This window comes from Phalacrocorax aristotelis, chromosome W (assembly GCF_949628215.1).
Source record: "Phalacrocorax aristotelis chromosome W, bGulAri2.1, whole genome shotgun sequence".
Lineage (NCBI taxonomy): Eukaryota > Metazoa > Chordata > Aves > Suliformes > Phalacrocoracidae > Phalacrocorax > Phalacrocorax aristotelis.
In genome coordinates this window covers 8,437,686-8,459,545 of record NC_134310.1, presented here as the reverse complement: position 1 = coordinate 8,459,545, position 21,860 = coordinate 8,437,686, and the positions used below count along the sequence as shown (strand labels likewise).

Below are 21,860 nucleotides of genomic sequence, written 5' to 3'. Positions count from 1 at the left end.
CCCTCACAGCCTTTTGCTCCAACCCATACTCACAATGTCATTGATCAGGTCTCGTAGACCCTGGATGATGAGAAGGCAGCTCAGGGGGAACAGCAGAGTGTACCAGGGCAGCGTGGCAATCTCAGGGAAGGTCTAGAGAAGGAGAATTTTACACCAGTGACAAAACTTTCATCCCATCTCGGGACACTTTAGGTGATGGAATAACTCCCCCTCACTCCCAGCTCCTCTCCCCAGCCAGCACCTGAGGATGGCAGGAACCCATCTAAGACGAATCAGATCAACATCTCTCTCTACATGGAACTGTTTTGTTGAATTTCCACCTCTTTTTAAACTGGATGCACAAAATGCATGTGGATCACTGAATTTGGAGGGTAGGATTTCTGTTCAGACATGGTCTACATGAGCTTAGCTTATTTCCCAACCCAATCAGTTTAAAGTAACCAAATTAACGTAGGCTAAACCTCTCAGAGTTCACGGAAGACAATGAAGAGCACTGAAAAGCAGCATCCTTGACACCATTTTAGACTGGATTTCCCTACTCTAAACGCCAGACAACCCTCCTTTGCTAGAAAGTCTTGCACCCACTTGTTCTTACCTTGGCGTCCATCTCACCTGTAAGAGGATGACAAAGACAAAGTAGATGTTGGCCATTCAGTGGAACTGCTCATAGAGGTTCAGCGGCAGGAAGGTGATGATGTTGTACTTGGCTGTCTTAATGGCATCGCCCTGCAGAAGAAAGGCAGGTTGAAGCCACAGTGGTGGTTCAGCCACATGAAGTCAAGGATGTGTTTTGAAAATGCAAAAAATATTCTGGTATTTTTAGGACTTCTCAACTTTTTATGGCATAAAAGATGCCGTTAAAAATTTACAAAAGCCATAAGGAAAAAGATTTATTTGAGCAAAGGGCCATATGACTTAGAATTGAAACAAAATATTTTGCTTCTGATCATCTAAAGCATACCCAACTGAGCCCCAACAAGATGGTCATTATTTAGCTGGGAAAAAAAATATCTGGTTTTGTTCAATCAAAAGTTTTTCAAAAATCTTTCTTTTGATTTGACCATCTGACTAAAAATTATCCTTCATACAGTTCTGCTCTTTGTCTGACAGCTTCAGAGCACATCTGGAGCACCAGGCAGGGAGCAGCCCCTTCCTCTTCCTTGAGGATTGTATATGTGACTCTCCATCCTACTGGAGGTCACTCTGCAGCATCTCTGTCATGTCACCCCCAACCACCACCAGCTCAGGAATTGGGGCCTGAGTGAAAAATGGCCCAGGACTGGCTCAGGCTGACTTACCGCATACTACTTTCTTGGTCAGACAGAAGGCAAATTTCTTCTTGAACTGCATGTGGTAGTTTCAGTTGTTGGCCTTCACCTTCCAGGTGAAAGCTGGAAAAGCAAGTGGATATCCACCAGCTCTCATCAGAGCCAGGCCCTGGTTGTCGGCCTCTGGCCTCCAAGAACACAAGGACCAGTGATGGTGCCACTGGGCTCATGATGACCCACTGCTGGCATGATGGGCTTTCCATAGTGCACCTATGCCTTGAGAGGAGCTGGAGGTACAACGGGGACAGAGCTGGACCTTTGGGGTCAGCTGGATCACAGACTGGACAGAGGAGGCAGGAGGCCAGAAGCTTCCAGAGATGTAGGACTGCAGCGCACACTTCCCCTCTGAGCCTGAGGCTAACCATTTGGGCTCAGGATTTGGTTTAACAGTATAATGAGGCCAGGTGAAGGACATTTCCTCCAAGCATAGTCTTTGCTATTCCGAAGGCTGGTCATTCCTCTCCTAATTTCATTTTTGCTATCCCAGTGCAGACACCACCAAGCAAGGGACACCCCAGCCACGTTCCCCAACTCCTGCACCCCAGGTGACAGTCAATCCTTCCAGACCATTTCACCCCAAATATGCTTCTTCCCCCATCTCACAACCCTGTTCCACATTCAACTTTCTCATAAACTGTCTAAAAAAAACCCAAAGCACACTCATTGCACACTGATCTGGCAGCTGCTTCTTTCCATGCAGGCAGCCTGAGGCTGGGTCTTGCGCAGCCATGCTGGCACCGCTACCAGGATCTAGGAACAAGGACAACAAAAGAGATTTGCAATGCTGAGCAATGACAGCGTGATCCCACTGGGATGCTCCAACATCCCAAAGCTGGGCCTTCCACTTCTCCAGGGCAGGACACCATGCAGAAGGGACACTCTTGTGAGTACAGCTGGGGTGAGTGTCTTTCCTGGAGCTGTAAACTAACTTAGACCTTTTTACTACCCTGGACGCTTAAACCCCCACATTGACACACAGTCCTCTGTAGCCAACTGAATGTCACAGTGACATCAGGCTGAATATTTGTCATCAGAAAATGTCTTTCTCCCTTTGATGCCTGATGTTCTTTACCCTGCCTTTTGCAGGACCAGCCACAGCTCAGATCTGAATTGAAATCCACTTCACCCTAGCAATTTTTCCCCAACAGCCACAGATTTGCCCTTCACAGGTGCCTTACATTTACTCAAGCCTTGCATGGGCATTGGCACTGGGGCTGCCTGGGTAGACCCCTGCCTTCTCAGTGTCCTCAGAGATGCTCAACAGCTTTGGTGTGGGTCATCTGTCAGACCCACCTCTGCCCAGTCCAAGCTGCCCATGACAACTCAAAGATATTTTATCTCTCTGATGAAGTTATGGGAAATCATTTGAAGTCTTCAGTGAAGAAGCGATACTCTCCTCATCCTGCCTTCACACCCGAGCATCTGTCATGCCTAGAGAGCAACTACCTTCATCAATGACAAGATTTCCCTTACACTCAGTAGCTCAGTGACCTTCCCTGCAGGGATGTTAGGGAAGATTAATTAATGTTTGTGAAGCGCTTTGTGATTCTTACATGAAAGGAATCAGTGCGGTATAGAGCATTAATTACCTTATTATTAAATAATCCCACACAGAAGTCTGTCCCTGCCATTATTTTTTATCTCACCCCTTTGATCACTTCTTTTTTCCATTCTTCCACCAAAGTGTCCACTTCTCTCTCTATTACTCCTTGTGGCACAAGGCACATTTGTTATTGGTTTGTCCTGACACGCGACGCTGCCCCGAGACGCTCTCAGATGCCCCCAGTTGGGCCAGAGCTCTCACCTTGTCCCAGGTCGAGAGACTCGCAACAGCAACATGGGCAGCATCTCAGCCCCTGCGTCCAAGAGCTTGCCCCAAAAAAAAAGCTTTGATCCACAACGTCATCCTTCTTTACCACTAAGGACTTGACATTTTTCACTGTATTTGGATCCTAAATGACACCCAAGGACTCAGTGCATTTCAGGCCCATCTGTATTTTCACAGCATGGCTGAGAAGGAAGGAAGGGTTGCAGGGAACTCCTGTGCCTGGTGGGACACTCGTGCTACATCTCACGGCTCCAACTACCATTTATCCCACAGATAAGAGGGAGTGGGAGGAGCAGGGATACCTGGAGGGAACGAGATTCTTTCATACCCAGCTGCGCAGAAGCCTGTTGGTGCCCAGACTGGCTGTTCCAACTTTGTTTGGACAAAATAAGGTGACACAGAGAAATGCAAATCACCCATCTTCTTCCCTGCTATGATCCCACTCGTGTCCTTGGCCCAGTGAAGCTGCCAGCTTGGGGCATCTTTCCCTGCAGACAGCCAGTTCTGGGCTGTGTCTGGTTGCAGAGGGACAAGGAGGGGACACCAAACTGCCCTCCTGCTCCTGGCAGGCACCCTTCCCTGCCTCCTCCTAACAGAGGGGTGGGCTCCCCCGACCACGCAGGGGTACCTCCTCCTCAAGGACCATAAACAGGCCAAGGGCTATGGGCTAAATGGCGGTACCTGCACCACAGGGAACATCCAACAGAAGACAAGATGAACCTCAGGGTATCCAAAATGGGGAAAACTGAGCCACCTGCCCACACCTCTCTAAACCAGCCAGTGCCCCTTGGCTTATGCTGGTGAAGGTAACCATCCCTGCCATGACTCCATCCCCAGCACCGGGCCAGGGCACAGCAAGGTCCTCACCAGCCCATCTGTCCTGCAGCCCCCATCGTGGGCACACAGGGCAGATCCAGGGATGGCAACCAGGCTCAGTCCCAAGCTCAGATCTCCAGTCAACCTTGTGATGATGAGGTGGGTCCAGAATCAAGTCAGGAAGCCAATGCACAGGTCAGGATCAGCTCTGGTGACAAAGGCCAAGATGAGACATAACCCAGTGGTTGTTGGGCAGGTCCATTGGGACAAGCTAGCTCCAAGGCCAAACCTGAAAGTCAGTCCGTGGATAGAGGGCTGGGTCCATGGCCAGGCACAGGCATATGGCCAAGCTGGAGACAGACCCACCTACAATAAAGCTTAGGCTAGGACTGAACCCCGGGGCTGAGCTTAAATAGAGCCCTGTTCCCCTGGGTGGGTGTGGGAGAGGTCCCAGGTGAGGCTGCTGTTGGGGCCTTGACCCATTGCTCAAATCATCTTCTGATCTTGCTCCTTCGTCCAGGGCATTAATATTAAAGCTGAGGCCGGCAGCACTGTGTGCCAAGACATTTGCTTGAGCTTGCTGCTTCCATACCAGCAAATGGTGCAATCACTTTAATCAAAGGGTATAAACCTGCCTTGCCCTGAGTCTCCCTGAGATACACTGGAAGACCTTAGTTTTGTCTGTGGCCAACCTTTCAGAAGGTCCCTCTTGTGCTCAGGATCTGGCCTGAAGTTCAATATCCCTCATGTCCCCGCTGTGCTTGGCAGCTCTGAGCCCCACTGTACCTGCTAGCAATCACCACTACCCTCTCCGCATGCCACTCATCTGCTCCAAAGCACCCCTGTTCCTGGGCGATGCCGGACAGAAGTACAGCTGATTGAGCACCTGCAGTTGGCAGACATGGGACCCTCCGTGGAGCTGAGCACTGTGCAAAGGCAGCTAGGAAAACAGCCCCTTGCCAGAGCCCAGGAGCAGAGGGGATGGGGAAATAGCAGGGAGAGAAAAAAAAAAAAAAAAAGTCATTCAAAGATTCAAAGCACTGGAGCAATACTTCCAAGGAGGTATCCAATAAATCTCAGTTCCAAGAAACCTCACTCATCGCCTCAATAATTAGAAATTAAAACTGCACTTTGGGTAGGTAGGAACAGGCTGAAAGCAGGTGCCAGGGTGCCCTGCCAGCCCCAGCCGCATGGGCGGGTGGCCAAACCCCGCACCGGCCCCAGGCCAGAGCTTCCCAGGGCCAGAAAGGGCCAGCGATGGCCAAAGGCACAAGACCTCCTCTGCCCACTGCTCCACACCTCACCTAGACCAGCAGTGATTTATTAACCTACAGGATGTTCCTCCAGCTCAATGCCTGGGATGCATCGACCCGGCAGGGAACGTCCCGTCCCACTGGTCCCTGAGGTCTCTGGCTGTAAAGCAGGGACACGGTGCTGCTGGGTGACCCAAAGTGGGACTTTCTCACCCAAAATATGTAGTTTCTAGGCTAGCGGAAGTTTGCATGGCTGAACAAAAACAAATCAGTTTTAAGCAGGAACGGGCACAGTGCCACAGGGGTTTGGCTTGGGTTAGGAAACACGTGGAGATTTATGGCACTTGCTGATCCGACCCGCTGCTACAGGGATTTTGTGACGGTTTTGTTTCTGAGATCTCCGGATAAATGTAGAGTTGCTGCTCAATACAGGAATTAGTGAGAGATGTGTTGGGCTTCCTGGGAGCGCCCGGCAGACCCAGCACAGCCAGTGCTCGTGGTTTCTGGTCGCCTTTCTGCCCCTCCTGTTCCCTGCCAGACAGAAAAACAACAGGGGGAGACAGGACCAGCCTGACCCCCCCGTCCCCTGCCCGGGGCTGGTGGGTGCTGCCGTTACCAGCCTTGTGAGTGCTGCTGTTGTTCATCTGATCGCAGCATCCCCATGGGACCCCAGCCAGTGCCCCACCACCCCAGGGACCCCACCACCACCACCTACCCCCGGTTGCCGCAGCTCCAGCATCACCCCGGGCTTGGCCCCATTGCGACAGCCGTCGGTGACACCAGCCCGAGGTCAGGCGATGAGCAGGTGGGTGGGTCCGTGCGGCAGCAGCAGCTCATGCCTCTTCCTGCCCTTGTCAGTCCAGAAACACCCCCGCGCTCTGGCCGGGTGGATCATGGCTCATTAAAGCCTCTTGGGGGTTTTTCCCCAGCTCTGAAGACATGCCCGGGCCATGAGTTTTCCTCTGCTCACCCTATTTTTCCACCTGTTTTGATGTGACTCCAGGTGAAAAGGCAGCTCCCCCATCCCAAAATGCTCCTCCGTGCCCAGGATCCAACAGCAGCATTGTTAGAGGGGGGGCTGCTCTGGGCTCCCCCCTTCTCCCCGGCATCCGCAGGGAGAGGTGCAGCTCCCAGGAGACCCCCAAAGGACCTGCTGGCAATGAGCCCCCCACTGCACCCACAGCCTGCTCGGTGCCCCAAAGTGAGGAGGAGGAGGATGGCAGTTCTCAGGAGCTGCTGCCCTGAGAGGAGGGCGCTGCTGTGCCACGCTCCCCCCGGGTTCCCGTACCTGCACCGATCCTGCCCACAGCCCCGGGCGGCTGCCACCGCAGCGCTGAGCAGGACTTCTGCCACCCGTCCTGCCCCACGCAGGGACTGTGGGGACAGCCCATGCCACACCTCCTGCCCTGGCCTCCACGGGGACCTGCCTGCCCTGCCTGCCTCCCATCCGGCTGCCAGGGCAGCCTCGCTGGGCACCCCCCAGGGCTCCCCCTCCTTGCTGGCAGCCAGGCATGGCTCAAAACCTGCCCTGATTTATCGTCGGTGCAGCTTTGCTCAAAACAACCTGGAGCTGCTGCTGCGGGAGCTGTTCCCATGGGATCTGCCAGGTGATGGGGACAGTGTCACAGCTGGTGCATCCTTGCCACCCTCCTGGCAGAAAGATGGGTGGTCCCGAACTGGGTCCGAGGGCAATGGGTGGGCATGAGTGTCTCCAGGGCAGTGTTCAAGCAGAGAACAGGCAGATGTGGGCAGCAGGGGCACTGGGCTGCACCGAGGCTGATCTGGTTCACTGGGGAGCGCTCAGTCCGTCCTAAAGCCCTGGGGTCTGGCAGCAGCTCAGTGGGGCTCAGGCAGTGCCTTGAAGAACAAGGAAGGTGTGAGCAAGAGCCAGCTGAGGAAGAGGAGGCCGAAGGCACAAATGAACTGCACTGCCTCCGAGCAGCCCTGAGGTGACAGCACCGGGACTGCAAACCCAGCTGGGGACAGAGGCCGCCTCATTAGTGACAGCAGCTAATGAGAAGAGAGCCAGCTCAGTGTCTCCCTGCTCTCCATCCCGCCCCGCACGGATCCTGCATGCCTGCAGAGAGGCCCCACCGCAGTGGTCCTGCGTTAGCCGTCATTAGATTAATTTCTTGCTGCAATTAACCACAGAAACCTGGAGGCAATTAACCAAGCGCTGGCCCGACAGTCCATAAAGTATTTACTGCACAGTCATTAATAACTCGTTCAAGGTACATAAATGGTTGCACCATGTCCCTGTGTCCCCATATCCCCATGCCCCCACAGGGCGCTGGGTGATACCAGCCAGCACCCAACCTGCCACACTGGGAGCTGATTTGGGTGCATTCCCACCCCAGGGCTGCTCCTCACCTCCTGAAAAGGGAGGGGAAAACCTCACCCAAGCCTTGCCCAAGGGGCTAGTGCTGTGAGATAAGCCGAATTAATGAGTTATTGTTAATTCTCAGGCAAAGTTGGTAAGTAGCAGCACATGCCATTTTGAAATAAAGTGTGGGAGAGGTCTGGGTCAGGATGGGACGTTTTGGTTAAATGGTCTGAGCAAACGTTAGTGGTGAGAGCGGGCACAGGAGTGGGGCCAGGGCTGGGGAGTCTCTGTCCTTGACCGCAGTGGGGTCCGGCCCTGCTGGGAGCAGTTTTCTGCATTTTCGCAGCCCCAGATAATGACCACTGATGTTAACACAACCCCTGTCTCCAAATACAAGTGGAGATTTTCCCTTCACTTGCCCTGAGCCCATCACCTGCCTGACAGGGGTTGTTTCTCAGCCTGGGAGCAGCCCCACACGCAGCCCCTGGCCTCAAGTCGGCACCTCCCCAGGCTCCCGTCAATGTCCCAAACTTGGGTCCTGGCTCGGCCACCAGCAGACGCAGCCGAGGGGGCCGTCGTGGCACAATAGACGGGCAGCGCAATCTCCGGGCACAGCTGCTGCCTCCCATGAGCACCTGGGCCAGAGCTGCTGCACGTGGAGGTGGTAGAAGGAGTGAGCGATGCCCTCGGCACCCAGCACCCATCTCCACCACTCAAAAACTCACCCCCTGCTCAAAGCCTGCACAACCATCTGGCTGCTGCCCTCCTTCCTGCTCACCAACTGCACCCACACCCTCCTCTTCCTCCTCCTCTGCTCCCAGCCACCCTGCGGCCCTCTCAGGCCAGGGGACAGGGCTGGTCACTGGTGGTGACCCTGTTTCATGCCCACCACCAGACCCTGCTCCCCAGTCTGGCCAGTTCTCCTCTTGCCAATGGCTGGAGGCTGCAGGAGGACCCTGTGGTGACACTGGTGTCACCCACCTCGTCCTGCTGCAGGTTTAGGGCAGGGAACAAGGACCCCTGTGTCTGGGGAGCCCCGCAGCCCCCCTGCACAGCAGGGCACTTCAGGGGTCCAGGGCCATGGCAGGGACACGGGCATCCCATGCTGCTGCCCCAAGGGAAACCAAGGCACGGAGCAGAGCAGCCAAGGTGCTGGGACTTGGGGCACCGACCCTGGGTCTGGCCAAGCAAAAGGCTGCAGCAAGGAAGAGTTTGGAGAGAGCGGCTGCGGTGGGGTGCTGCTGTGAGGTCCCCGTCCCCATTGACCGTGGCTGAAAGGGCCTCACCGCACTGATGGCACCACATAAGGAGCTTTCCTGCCTGCACACACAAGCCACGGGACCCCCTGACTCATGATGGATACTTGCCCCCCCCCTTGGCCCCAGCCCTCACCCTCCTGGAGGCTCTGGACAAACCATGGTAAAAGGCTTTTTAAAGAGAGGATGGATGACCGGGGTCACCTCTGACCCACGCCAGGCAGCTGGGTGGCAGGGGGTGACACGCAGATGCCCCACGGATGCCCCTCAATGGGGGATGATGCTGCAGGATGACACTGGCCCTGCTGCAAACCCTGGTAGCACCTGCAAACACAGGGTTGCATGTGATGAGCTGCCCAGTCTCAGCTGCAGCTACAGAAGAGAGACCCCATATGCCCAAACAGCCCCCTGGGCTGCCCAAAACCTCTCCCTCCCTTGCAAGGGGGCAGGAGGCTGCTTCAATTTGGGTTTGGAAATTCCCTCCTTGCTTGGGAAAGCGAAGCCATGGGCAGGGCAGGGAGCAGCCATGTAAAGCCAAGCAGCAACCAGGGCAGCAGAGGCAGGAGCAGGGCAGGGACCCTCCTCCCAGGGCTGAAACAAGCTCTGAGAGTGCCATCAGGGACCCAGCAGGTCACTGTATCCACCACCACTCCAAGGACACAGCCAGCCCAGTGGCACCAATTCACTGATAAAAAGCTTAGACTGGGATGGGGGCCAGAAGCTGCTTCCGCAGATTGATACTGGCACAGTGTGCGGGGCCAGGGGCTGGACCCCGGCGAGGGGGAACAAAGCAGGGGGATTTGTAACACGCCAGCACCTCTGAGCTGGGGTGGAAATTGAACCTTTTTTCCCAGCAAGCTACTTAGCGTCACCTCTCCACATCTCAGCTTGCCCTGAAGGAGCTGGCTGTGCTGCTCTGGCCTCCCAGAGGGGGTTTTGGGAGGCGAGGAACTGGGGTTATGGCTCAGGGGGTCTCTCTGCTTGTTCCCTTTCCCTGATTCAGCTCCAGCATCCAAAAGCTGAGCCAGGGGCAAGGGGACAGGCAGCACCAAACGCAGAGACTACGCTTCAAGGGGGAGGTGAAGGACCCCAAAGGGGTAAAGGTTTCAGAGAGCAAGAAAGCCCCTCGCTGCCGTTTCTGTTGACGATGCCGCAGCTCCAGCAGTGCCCCCAGGAGACAACATTTTCCAGGGAAAAAGCCAAGCCTCAGACCACCTGCAGCGCTGGGTCTGTCTGCCCATCCACGTGTCCATCTGTACACCCGAGGCTGAGTGAGCGGTGCTCACTTGGGACCAGGGCTTTCACAACCCTAAAAGCCCTGCCTGCCTCGCAGCAGGTGACCCACCGGAGGGGGGTTGCAGGAGGAGAGGGGAAGGGACAGCACTGAGGGCGGTTAAGGCCAGAACTCGGTCACCCAGCACCCCAAAGGCCCATAAAGGTGGCTGAGAACACAGGTCAGTCATGACTTTTATAGCATCCTAAGTAACCGCTGCCATCGCCAAGCCATCACCAGCACGTTAAATAAAACACATTGCCAGTGAGGTCATCTAATAGCCTATTATTTTTTTATTTTAACTTTTTACCTTCACCTCTTCCTTTGTGCCAAATCAGCTCCTCCACTTAGCACTTTGAGATTGATATGGGCTCTCCTGGGGAGCCTGGGCAGGCAATGGGAGGACACCAGCGCTCCTGGGCTTTTGCCCCAGCACCAGGACAGAGGCAAGGAGCCAGGAGCTGCCCCACAGCTCAGGGTACTGGGTGGGAGGCGAGAAGGGTTTGCACAGAGCAAGGGTACAGCCTGCACCACCCCAGGCACCGTATGCATCGCCTCATCTCACAGTCCCAGGGGCTTAGGCTGGACTTTTACAGCCACTGAGCAGCACTGGTTTTGCCCCCTTTCCTCCACTCGCCCTAGCAGGCTGGTGTGTTGCGGGGAGAAACAGACCATGTAGAGCTGTGAAGCTGGTAACAAGTGCTGGGGGAAGGCTGGGCTCCGCTGCAGAGCCACTTTGTGAGCACACGGAGGAAATAACAGCAGCTGCAAGATGGAGTGCCCAGGCCTTCCCCACCTCCGGGATGGCTCCAGCACCTGTCCTCCCCGATCCGGCCACAGGAGGGTGCAACTAGTCAACACCCTTTTATTAAAAACAATTACAAAAAAGTTATGGGTTACAATAGTTTACATACAACCCAAAATCCTCTTGCCAACCACAAACCTCTGGTTTTGCAGTGTTAGGGTGCCTGGGGATGGAGGCGGTGACAGCCTGTGGTCCAATGCTTGCTCTGACCCACAACAACAGCGTGTGTGGAAGAGGTCTGCTTTCCCACTAACACCCCACAAGCCAGGCAACCTCCCCCCACCACATAACCCACTCCAAAAGCCTCATTTTAGGCGGTCCCACCTGAACCATGAGGAAAGGAAGGGGAAATGACTGAGGTCCCCTGGCCTGGCAGGACTCATGCCTGGAGGAATGCACCCTGTAGCAATATTCTGCCTTCCCCAAGCCCAGGCAGAGGGGTTAAGCCAAGCAACTGGCTCCCCAAGCAGGACACCAGCACACCAGGTCCATGTTAGAAATGTGCCAGCTTTTCCAGGGAAGGAAAAGCAGCTGCTGTGGGAGAGGGTCGGGGGCTGGGGCTGCCTGTCAAGTAACAGGGGAACCTCAAGGCAAGAGCTGGCTTTGAAATCTAATGCAGCTGGCACAGTAGATTGGCAGGCTGCTCCAGGTACACTCCATTACTGCAGCCAGGGGTGAAGATAAATGGGGGGATAAACAAGGGAAAGAGGCAGAAGCAGGAATAAACCTTCCCTCCCCTGTTAGGGAGCACTGAACTTTCTATCTCTCCCACAGCCTGGGCAGGAACAGCATCGCTGCCTGCAGGCGATGGGAGAGGGGGACAAGACAAGGTATGCCGAAGATGCTTCAACGTGGAAGCTCCACAGCAGTGAAGGAAGCAGCTGCAACACTTGGCAAGGGTGGGTTGTGAGGAAAGCTGGGTGCAATGTGCCCTACAGAGAGCTGGGAAAGTGGCAGGGAGCTGCACAGCCCAAAATGTGGGGTAACGAACAGGCTGGAAGCCCACAGCACTGCCTGCCAGAGGAAACACAGAAGGGCTCAGCAATAACAGGAGCCTTTACAGTCCCCACTTCTCCTGGTGGCTTCAGGAGAGCCTGGCAGCAGTCAGGCCCTGGCAGCCACATCCTCACCTCGGAGGACAGCAGTGGGACAGGGAGAGCCTCCCAGGGCTTGCACACGTACCAGCACCCTCCAGCCCACACAGAGGGCCCGGAGCAGGACACCCCTGCCCATGGCACGCAGCCCAGCCCCGTGCTCCTCCCCACCCCCATGCTCCTCCCCACCCCCATGCTGGGCACAGAGGTGAGACACATCAGCAGGATGTGCTGGGGGACATACAGTGTGGCCCCAAACCCTGAGCCCAGCACTGCCAGAGGGGCTACAAAGGAGCGAGCCAGACCCAGCTCTGACAGGAACCAAACACCCAGGAGCTCCGCTGCCCCACTGCCACCGGAGCAACAGCCAGCCTGTGCCAGGGCTGCAGGGGCCAGCACCACACCAGCCACCACTGGGAAGCAATGCCAGTCCTGCCTGGGAGGGGCAAGGCCATCACTGCTCTAATAATGGGGCTAAGCCACTGCCTGGGCCTCAGCTAAATGACCTCAACTATCAGGGGCCATTTCAATCAGCTGTTGTTCCCCGGCAGCAGCAGAGCCTGGGCAGAGAGAGACAGCTCAGGCCATCCAGTCTGCCTGTGCTCCTGCCCCAGTCACTGCAAGTACAGAGACACGCTCTTGACTGTTGTTTTTGTCCAGGGGGCCAGACAGACAGTAACTGGGTCTTTTGCTCTTAAAACACCCAACATGTAAACTAGTTTAAGAGAATAATTTTTACCTATTGCTTTTGCTCTTGCCTGCATCAAGCCCCTGCTATCAGGGACAGACTGGTGGGGCCACCCTTAGGTGCAATCTTAGCTACACCCAGGTCCCCCCAAAAACCTTCAACCCTGCATACGAGCTCACTGGAGACATGTTGGAACCTCAGGGTTGGGACAGCATGTCCTAACCCGCAAAGACACAATGCCTGCTCTTACCACTGTCCTCCCCAACATGGCTTCTCCCCTGGAAGGCTGCAAGTTGCTGCTTGGCCTTGGGAGCCCAATTTGCCCCGCTGTCTGTTGCCTCGCTACTACACATGCAGCTCCCTGAGGTCTGGGCAAGGTCTGACACTTGTGGTTTCCCCCTTTTGCAGCAACTGCAGAACCAGGATGCCAGCCCTCACTGACAAGATCACCTAGATCACCTGGGTCACAGCAGGCAGTAATTCCCCTGACACCATCTCAGTCCTCTCCGACCTGCTGCTCCCACCACACACTCTGAGAGACATCTTCCCTCTCTCGCAGCTCTGGCTTTCTCCTCCACAGTGGGACTGCACTAGGATCTCCTCCCAGATGGCTTGATCCTTGGCTCTCATCACGCCTTGCTACACGATCCACTCACTTTACAGCTTCCTGCCCAGCTTTCTTCCATTTCCCCCCATCTCCAAACACTGCGGGAAGCTCCCTGCTTTGGAGTACAGAAGTTATGGGGGGGGGGGAGAGAGAGAAGAAAAGATCTACCTTTAGCTGAACCAGAAAGATCCTTCTGCACATATGCAACCTAACTCTAAAAGCTTCTCCTAGGAACCAAGAAGTTCCCTCTGGTTGTGCTACTCAAAACCACCTTGCCATGCCTACAAGGCAATTATTATACCACAGAGTATCCCTCAGGTGGAGTTGGAGTAAAGAGGATCTGAGCACCACTATCTGGACACAGGGACCTGCAAGCAGTGAGCTGGTGCCATTCAGCTGTGCCAGCAGCAGTCTAAGTCCCATAGATACCTGTGAGTGCATGGGGAGCCTGGGGTAGCATGCTGCTACATACAGGTGGACAGTGTTACTCTGAACATTTATTGCATTGCTTCAAAAAGGTGAAGGAGGAACAGGACAGAGAGAATGGGCAAGTTATCGTTTCACTTTAGAATCTTCTTTGATCTTCCAGACCATCAGCTCCATGCAAGCTCTGGCGTCCTCACTGGAGTCGTGCCCTTCCACTGGGGACAGAAAGACAAGGATGGCGGTTACCACCTCGGCCCAGGCCGCTGCTCTGCTGCACAGGGGCTGCCTGCTCACAGCACAAAGGCTTCCTGAGACAAGGTCCTGCCTGACACTGCTGGCCCAGCTGCTCACAGCCCTCTGCCACAGCACCCACAGGTGCAGCTGTGATCACCGTGACCCACAGTGATGGATTTAAAAATAGAAGAATTGCCACTAAACACATTTTTTTGCAGGACTTGAGCCTGACATCATTCCCTTGTTTAAATTAAGGGCTGAAGTCCTGCTAGTCTGTAGGCCCTCAGGCTATGGAGTAGCTTGTCAGAGAGGCCTCAATTTCCCAGTATGTTTATAATGTGCTCAAGGAAGATGGAAAGGAACATGCCATGCTTCAAACAGAAAGGTCAATCTCAATTTGCCAGAGAGAAGGGAGGGCATGACATGGCCTTGACAGAGCTACCTCTGGCCTTCTCACACCACTTCTCTGGTCCCCACTTAGCACAGAGAGGGAAGAAGCAAGTGCTGCTGGCCCTCAGAACAGGGTTCAAACTGAAACTGTGGCAAAGACTTCATACGCTGGTCCATTCACAGCTACTGCCAGACACTATGCAGGAAAAGAGATTAGGAGCAAGAGGACGGGGCTTGGGGAAAGCAGAGGAAGGCAGGTCCAAGGAGCCCGCATCCAGGTGGGGACGGGACACGAGACCCTCGCTCTCAGCTCCTCCTCCTCCTCAGTCTCACCATTGTCCTGGATGATGCGCTTGAGGTAGTCTGCCATCAGCGTCCGGAGAGCCCGTTTGTAAGGCAAACCCAGTCGGTGAGGAAAGACAATCGCAGTATCCACCACTGTGCCATGGATAAGCTGAAGGAAGGGAGCAGGAAACATACATGCTTATTTTCCCTCTCCCACAGGGACAGACACTCCTTAGGATTAACCATGCTAAAGCAATCTTACAGTCAGCCTCTCAGGCTCTATGTAATGCTATCGCCAAGCTCCAACCCAACCAATCCTGCAAGAGGCTCTGGCTGAATCAAAGATGACTCCCCCTTGAAGGGTACATGTACTCAGGCTTCCCAGCACTCTGCCAACCAACATACCTGCCTCAAAGCCCTGCCTAACTGCATGTTCAGAGCAGCAGAAATTCAGGGCTGATTCAGTTTGTCTAACTCAAACAACAGGACAGGTCAATCCTTAATACCCTGGCCTGAAGGAGCTAGCATACCTCAGAGTGTCTTTTACAATGAAAAACTAAGCCAAGGAACCAGTTGACCCCACAAAGCTTGTAACAGCCTTTCAACTGCTTCTCAAGATGTGGACAGAAGTGGGACAGATGTGCAAGTCAAAACTGTACCTAACCCATTGTACATCACACTGCTTCTACAGAAAAGGCCTAACCTTCAAGGTGCTAACCAACCTGAAAACCTCCAGTCGTCAGCAGTGAGTCAACAGGAAGTTTTTAACCAGTACCGGCTCAGCAAGAATGAAATGGGATAAGGAGATCTTGTACTTCTGGGCATAAGGAACTACACAGTGGAGGGGAGGGAGGCCCTGGCTGGTCCCATGTCCAGGTCAAAGTGCCTGGGCACACAGGAGAGGCAAGAGGTTTGCTGTCCTCTAAGTATGAAGTGCCACCATGCTGGAGGAACTGAGGATGCTGAAGAGGTCAGCATGCTACCCACCCTGCACCAAGGGGTCCTGCGGAGGGCCAAAAGGCCACATCCGACAAAGTCCATAAACACAGGATAAGCTGGCTTTTCTGAAATACTAATTTCTCACTCTCAGGGCAAGACAAGATTAATCCTCTGTTGCCAAGAATATGTGTCAGTGAGAGCTAAAGGAACATGGATGAAGGCAGTCCCATATCCTGAGTACAGGAGTAAAATGCACAGTCTAGGAGATAAACCTCTAAGCCTGGCCAAAAGATGGCTCTGCAAGTCTCGGCACAGGATGACTCAGACAGGACCCTGATAATCTAGTCCCTTCATCTGCCTCAACTCTTCCTAGGCACCAGCTAATGTTCTGTGACAACCCATAACTTCGTCATTAATAGTTTCATAGCCCAGCTCCATAAATGCCTGAGAACAGCTGCAGTTTAACAGAAACAACCTGCTACGCACTTTGAAGTATAAAACTGCCAACATTATAGATAATCTCCCCTAGACTGCAGTCAAGTTTAGCACCCACCCAGGCACAATGATAATTACTTATGTAGATCAGGAAGACTGAGGAAACAGGATAATATAGCTTTAAATAAAAATTTAAATGCTATCACCATTTGGAGCTTGCCATAGCCATTAGCGAGATGTTGACTTTACTGCCACAGCCTTCAGACATTACGAATTGACATGCCACTGCCTGTCACGCTCTGCTGTATTACTCTTGGGTTCGTTCTCTTGGCAGTGTCTGCGATGCTAAGAGAAAATCATGTCTCTAAGAGGCCAACGCTGTCATCTTGTACTGATAAAACTGTAAATAATTTTTTGATGATGATGATGAACTCAGAGGCTGGGATAAAGGGTGCCATAGAGAGGTAAAGCGCTTTACAGGCATTAAAACCTCCTGCTTCCAAACCATCACTGTGAGTTGGCAGCCACAGCTGCTTCATCAAAGCAGCTGCACAATAAAGAATGGCCAGAGGAAGTTCTGACTTGTAGGCATAGACTAAAGACTCAGCTCCTGTCTGCCACATGCTTTCTTGGTGACCCCAGACAAGCTCCTGGGGATCTGTGTTCAGAGCGGAAGGGGAGAGAACAGCCCTCCCTCACAGGACAGCAGAGGTGGTTGAGAGATGTGCAGGCTAGACTGACAAGGGACAGGCAGGAAACGAGGCAGATAAAAGGTCAAAATAGCTCGATCAAAGTAACACCACAAATCACAGCAAAGCAGGCAGAGAACCTCACTCAGAAAACAGATGTTTTAACATTGGAAGAGAAACCACAGGAATTATCTCCAGTGGCAAAGAGGCTTGTCCTGTTTCTAAAGTAGTTACTGTGGATATCCAGAGGGCACAGGGGACTCCAGAGCCTCCCCTGTTCCTGGCTGAGCACATCTTCAAGCCAAAGGATGCTGACACCAATGGAGGATTCTTGACTATATGGCAGGGGGGAAAGGCAAATGATTCAAGATCAGTCCTTCCAACCAGCCCTGCTCTACTCACCCTCCCCAGTCACCTCTAGAGAGGTCTGTCACTAAAAGCTGGGGTGACACCACGAGTGACACACAACTCACTCCCTTGCTCTTCCACCACAGGCAGCTTCCCACTGGCTCAGAGACAAGACAGATTTACTGTGTCCTCCTGGTTCTCAGAAATAAACAATTCCTAAATTTAAAGGAGACATAACACACCAGAGTGGGAAAGAACCGGAGGGAGATGTACACGCAAGACATGCAAGTTACCTTTAGTGCAAATAAGTCACTTTCCAAGCTGTGCCCTATCAATATGGTATCTGCATTGAACATGTTCAGTAGGACAGCTTGGACATCCCGCAGGGTGATACTAGTGTTCTCCAGGTCCTCTTCTGTCACACCTGAGAATCTGCAGAGCAAGGGCAGAAAGGAGAGCTTCCTTCACTAAAGGAACACCTTGAGGCCCAAAGCATCTCAGCCATTAGGAAGTGGTGGTCAGTGGAGTTTCAACAAGTGCTCCCAGCCTTTCCCTCCAAGTTCCTGATTCTGAGCACAAACCTCTGACCCAAGGAAGACCATCCTTACCTGGTGTTATAGTCCACCACCTTGGTGTCCGGTTTGACGAACGTGTCATATACCACTTTCAGGTCAGAGTTGATCACAGTTACTCTTGTCAGCTCCAGCCCTTGTTTAGTGTAGCACTGCAAGCAACAGAGCAGACGTGAAGACAAGTGTGTGCCAGCCACAGCACGGTATCAATGGAGCCATTCATTGAATTGCTGCACCTCCCAAAATGCAGCACACCTAGTGCAGCGAGGCCAGCCTGCAAACGCTGCTCAATATCAGCCAGCTAGTTACAGCTTTTCAAGGGTACACACGGTCCTCAGATGAAACACACATTGCTAAAAGTAATTAACAAGAGCTAATTTAAATGTACAGGACCAATATGATTGAGAGTCCACAGCAGAAAGGAAAGAAGATAAGGAATCAGAGCTTTCCTTCAGCCACTTGTATCATACCATCGGCCTTCCCCAAAAAGCTTTATTTTGCTTGTGCATTGCCCCTGTCATTAGGGACCCACCATTTCACAGTCTAACGCATAGATTCCAGGGTAGCCATCAGTCGTAGGCAACTTCTCAAAAGTCTTCACAAAGCCATCAAGGCTCTCCTTTCGGCCATCGTGGACATGTTGCTTAAAGAAAAAAAAAGGGACACACACGCACAATTGTTGACAGTAGGAACAAGAATCCAAAGTCCACTTCAACAGAACCTCCCACTTAAACAAAAAGGGTTTTTTATATGATTTCTAAAGGTTAATGAGAAATAAGTTCTGCCTACCAGTCGGTCTGAGAAGTTCACCACAACAGCAAACATAGCCATGTGCAACCCTGATTCCAAAGCCAGATCAGGGCTAGTGGCATCACACTGAGAGCTCACGTAGGAGCAAGACATCACCCATCCAAAGACAAGTAGCTTTCAACTTTCAAGTCTGAGTAGAATTACTCAGAAAGGGTCACGCTGAGGTCTTACACTGATCTAAGTCAGCTACTGGTTCCTGGTTTAGCTTGCGGCTGAGACATGCCCAGGTGCAGGATTCTAAGTCCAGGCATCCCTGTTTGAGCATGAGCATCAGGTGTATCACAGCCCACAGACAGCATGAAAAACCGGTGTAATGAAGTACCAGAAAATTGTCAGTGTGTGCATACAAATAAAAGCCACTGTATTCCAAAAACTAGACAGTTCACAGACAAAGAGGAGCTACTGCCTACCAGCATCTGAGGCAATAAATAGAGAGTATTTCCAACCACTCTTCATTATCCTCAGCTAAAGCTCTAGGGTCAACAAGATCCAGCACAGAAGAGCTCCCCAAGCAAGCAGGAAAACTCAGGGAGTGATTTCACAAGTGGCTTAAGCCAATGTAAGGCTAAGCCGCTGTTGCAACAGGCACTCTCTCTCCTCCGCTGCCACGGATCCCACCCTACTTGGTCAGCCTGAAAGCCTTAATTGCAGGGGAGTTTTAAACTGGATGATTGCACTAATCTGGTTACCTGCACCACTGGGGAAGCAGGAACATGTAATCAAGGGCAAGGCAGCAGTTGTGACTGCCCTTTTACACACTAACATGGTTTTAGGTAAAATTAAGCTGCTGCACTACACCCCGAGGTGATGCGCTCTCTCATTTCCCAGTGGGGTTTTTTTTGTTAAGTTTTGTGTATCCTTAAATCGCAAGGTATTTGGGCACAATCACAGCAGCCTGCGTACAGCCTCCTTCATTGTTCTTCTCACAGATCTCACCCTACAAAGAATCAAACTGTACTTGTTTGTCTCAGGATAGGAAGGGCTGGAGAGATGAGGAACTGAGGCACTGAAGCCTGCAGGCAGAGGGGTAACCAAAGCAAGGATTTGTGTATTTTCCTGCACAGGTTATTACTGCAGGAGCAGCCAGAGTACAGAGAACTGCATCATTTGAAGTTAACAAGGCAGCTGAGCCAACACTGAGCCCAATCTCTCCCCGTATCCAAAGCCAGCAATGCTCAGAGGCTGCATGGTTTCTTGCTTCACAGGAACAAGAGGCCACACTTGTCCATTCTGCATCTATACCCATGAATCTGACTGTTTTCCTAAAGAAACGGATAGAGCAGATTACCAGGCCAACAGATAGTAAAAGTTTCTCTCCCTTGCAGCTTGATTTCTTCTGTCCCTCTGTAATACAATATAACTGGGCAGCAAAGGAAAGAAAAAAAAATTAGGTGTTTTTCTGCACTAGTTGATGTTCTGCAACTGCCCAATTCTTCCTTGCTGAGAGGAGGGCAGAAAAGTTGCTTCTGCTTTCCAGAGCAGAGAAGGAAACAGACTCAGTTCTCACAAAGAGCAGCTCCAGACTCCTCCGCTCCTGGGGAGCGGTAGGTACGAGCACAGCTCCACCCTGCCACCTCCTGCCACACTGGCTAACTGCAGCGTAATCCGGACAGGCATGTCTCAAATGTATTTGGAAGGGAAAGACGCAGACTTACTTTTCTAACCAGCTGTCGCGGTTTAGCGGCAGCTCAGCCCCACACAGCCGCTCGCTCACTGCCCCACCGGTAGATGGGGGAGAGAATCAGAAGGGTAACGCTCGTGGGTTGGGATAAGAACAGTTTAATAATTAAAATTAAAAGAAACAACAACAGAAATGGAACGTAAAGGAGAACAACGAGAGGCGCAAAGCCCCGGGGGAGGGGGGAAGGGTGGGGGGAGGGGGAACGAACCGCCGGAACAAACCGCACGCGCCGCAGCCGCCCCCGAGCCGCAAACTGCCCCCCCTTAACGTACTGGTCATGGTGTCACGTGGTACGGAATGAACCTGCCATTGGCCAGTCGGGGCCAGCCGCCCCCACCATGGCCCCGCCCCTCCCAGCCCCCCCCCCCCCGCCACGCGGCAGAGCGCGGGAAGCTGGAAAGGCAGCCGCCCCCCCACAGTGAGGAGAATTAACCCCTTCTCAGCCAAAACCAGCACACCAGCTACGGATCTAGTTACTTAGAACAGTTTCTTATTACAGGTATTTGCTGTTTTCAATGCCCTCCTTCCAAGCGGAAAGATTCCATACTCCCCAGTAGCCCAAACGTCCCAATATCTCATTGCATACTCTCATCCTGAGCAGGATCACAGTCTGTGGACTCCAACCTTAAATCTACCAAAGGATGCTGTGAAACTTGCTTATTCAGATAAGAAAACCAAGAAAGCCAGACCATAGTGTTCTGTAGCAGCACAACAACTAGGAGGCAGATGCAAAAGGATGCCTGAGCCCTGGAGCAGTGGCGGCATGCTTCATTGAGTAAGAGGCTATTAGAGAGATTGTATGTTTCTTAAAAGGCCACGAGGTTTTATGGTCTACAACAGCCACACAAAAACATGCAGAGAAGTCATGTTTTTATAGCCCCATCAATTTCTCCCGACTTCCCTGCTGGATGTTTTTTTGAACGCTGATTAAAAAAGAGATCCTAATTTCACATGAAAAAGAAATACAAGTATACAAAAGAAATACAAGGCAAGCCTGCCTGATCCCATCCACACTTCAGCAGGGCAGGCTTTTAGGGTGCCCATACAGACAAGTCTTCCTATTTTAACAAGCTTTGAATCTTGCCCCAGAAGTCACTTCCTAGCTCTACCTTTTGGCCAGAAAAAGAAGGGCACACACCTCAGCAAAACCTACAGCCAACCTTGCTGGCCCTGCATCACTTGAGGTCTTTCAAACAGTGGGACAGAAGATGCTTCAGAACAGATATGCTCTGGGAGCCCCTTCCACTGGACATGACCCTTCTAGATCCCCTCTCACTTGGTTCTGCATCATGCTCCTCTCGCCTGCATGGCAGCTGCCAAATATAAAAATGCCACTGAAACAAGTGACGAGGAGCATCCCCCGAGACCCGAGGGAGAGGCAAAACACAGATCATTCCCTTCAGTCAATGGTTTGAGGGCCGATGATGCCAGGCTGGGAAACCAACTCTCCCCGTTGCCTAAGGAAATAAAAAGAACACCTGTGCAAAGGTATCCCAGACAGTGCTCAGCTCTAGCAAAGGGCCAAAACTCTACTACTGAGCAGCTTTTTCATCTGCTTTCTAGTGCTGGGATCCCTTCCCACACCTCCCTCCTCAAGAGGAGAAATATTTATCAGTTAACACAGGCTCCTTGGGAAGGTTCCTCCCCTTCATACAACAAAGGACAGGCAGTAAATGGAAAACAAAGGTTTGGCCTACAGCAGAAAGTTACTTTAGCGTGGGTACTTGGGAAAGGAAAACATGGGAAATGTTTTGGAACACTGTTGTCAAGGCCCCGAGAC

General features: G+C 52.6%; 2 protein-coding genes across 3 annotated transcripts in view; both read right to left on the bottom strand.

Moving 5' to 3' along the window:
* The window catches only part of ATP8B3 (ATPase phospholipid transporting 8B3), a 34,663-nt gene extending 21,369 nt beyond the window's left edge, over positions 1-13,294 (bottom strand). Inside the window, 5 exon segments of the mRNA XM_075077668.1 lie at positions 34-132; positions 613-726; positions 1,306-1,391; positions 1,998-2,282; positions 13,189-13,294. Of these exon segments, the coding sequence (XP_074933769.1) occupies positions 34-132; positions 613-726; positions 1,306-1,391; positions 1,998-2,282; positions 13,189-13,294 (690 nt within the window).
* Positions 10,928-21,860, bottom strand: part of REXO1 (RNA exonuclease 1 homolog) — a 41,521-nt gene continuing 30,588 nt past the window's right edge. For both annotated transcript variants that reach the window (XM_075077940.1, XM_075077941.1), the window contains 5 exons: positions 18,122-18,232; positions 17,626-17,741; positions 17,311-17,449; positions 14,655-14,775; positions 10,928-13,912 (listed from right to left, as the gene is read on the bottom strand). In XM_075077940.1, coding sequence (XP_074934041.1) covers positions 13,824-13,912; positions 14,655-14,775; positions 17,311-17,449; positions 17,626-17,741; positions 18,122-18,232 — 576 coding nt within the window. In that variant the 3' untranslated portion in view covers positions 10,928-13,823. The remainder of the gene's footprint in view (positions 13,913-14,654; positions 14,776-17,310; positions 17,450-17,625; positions 17,742-18,121; positions 18,233-21,860) is intronic.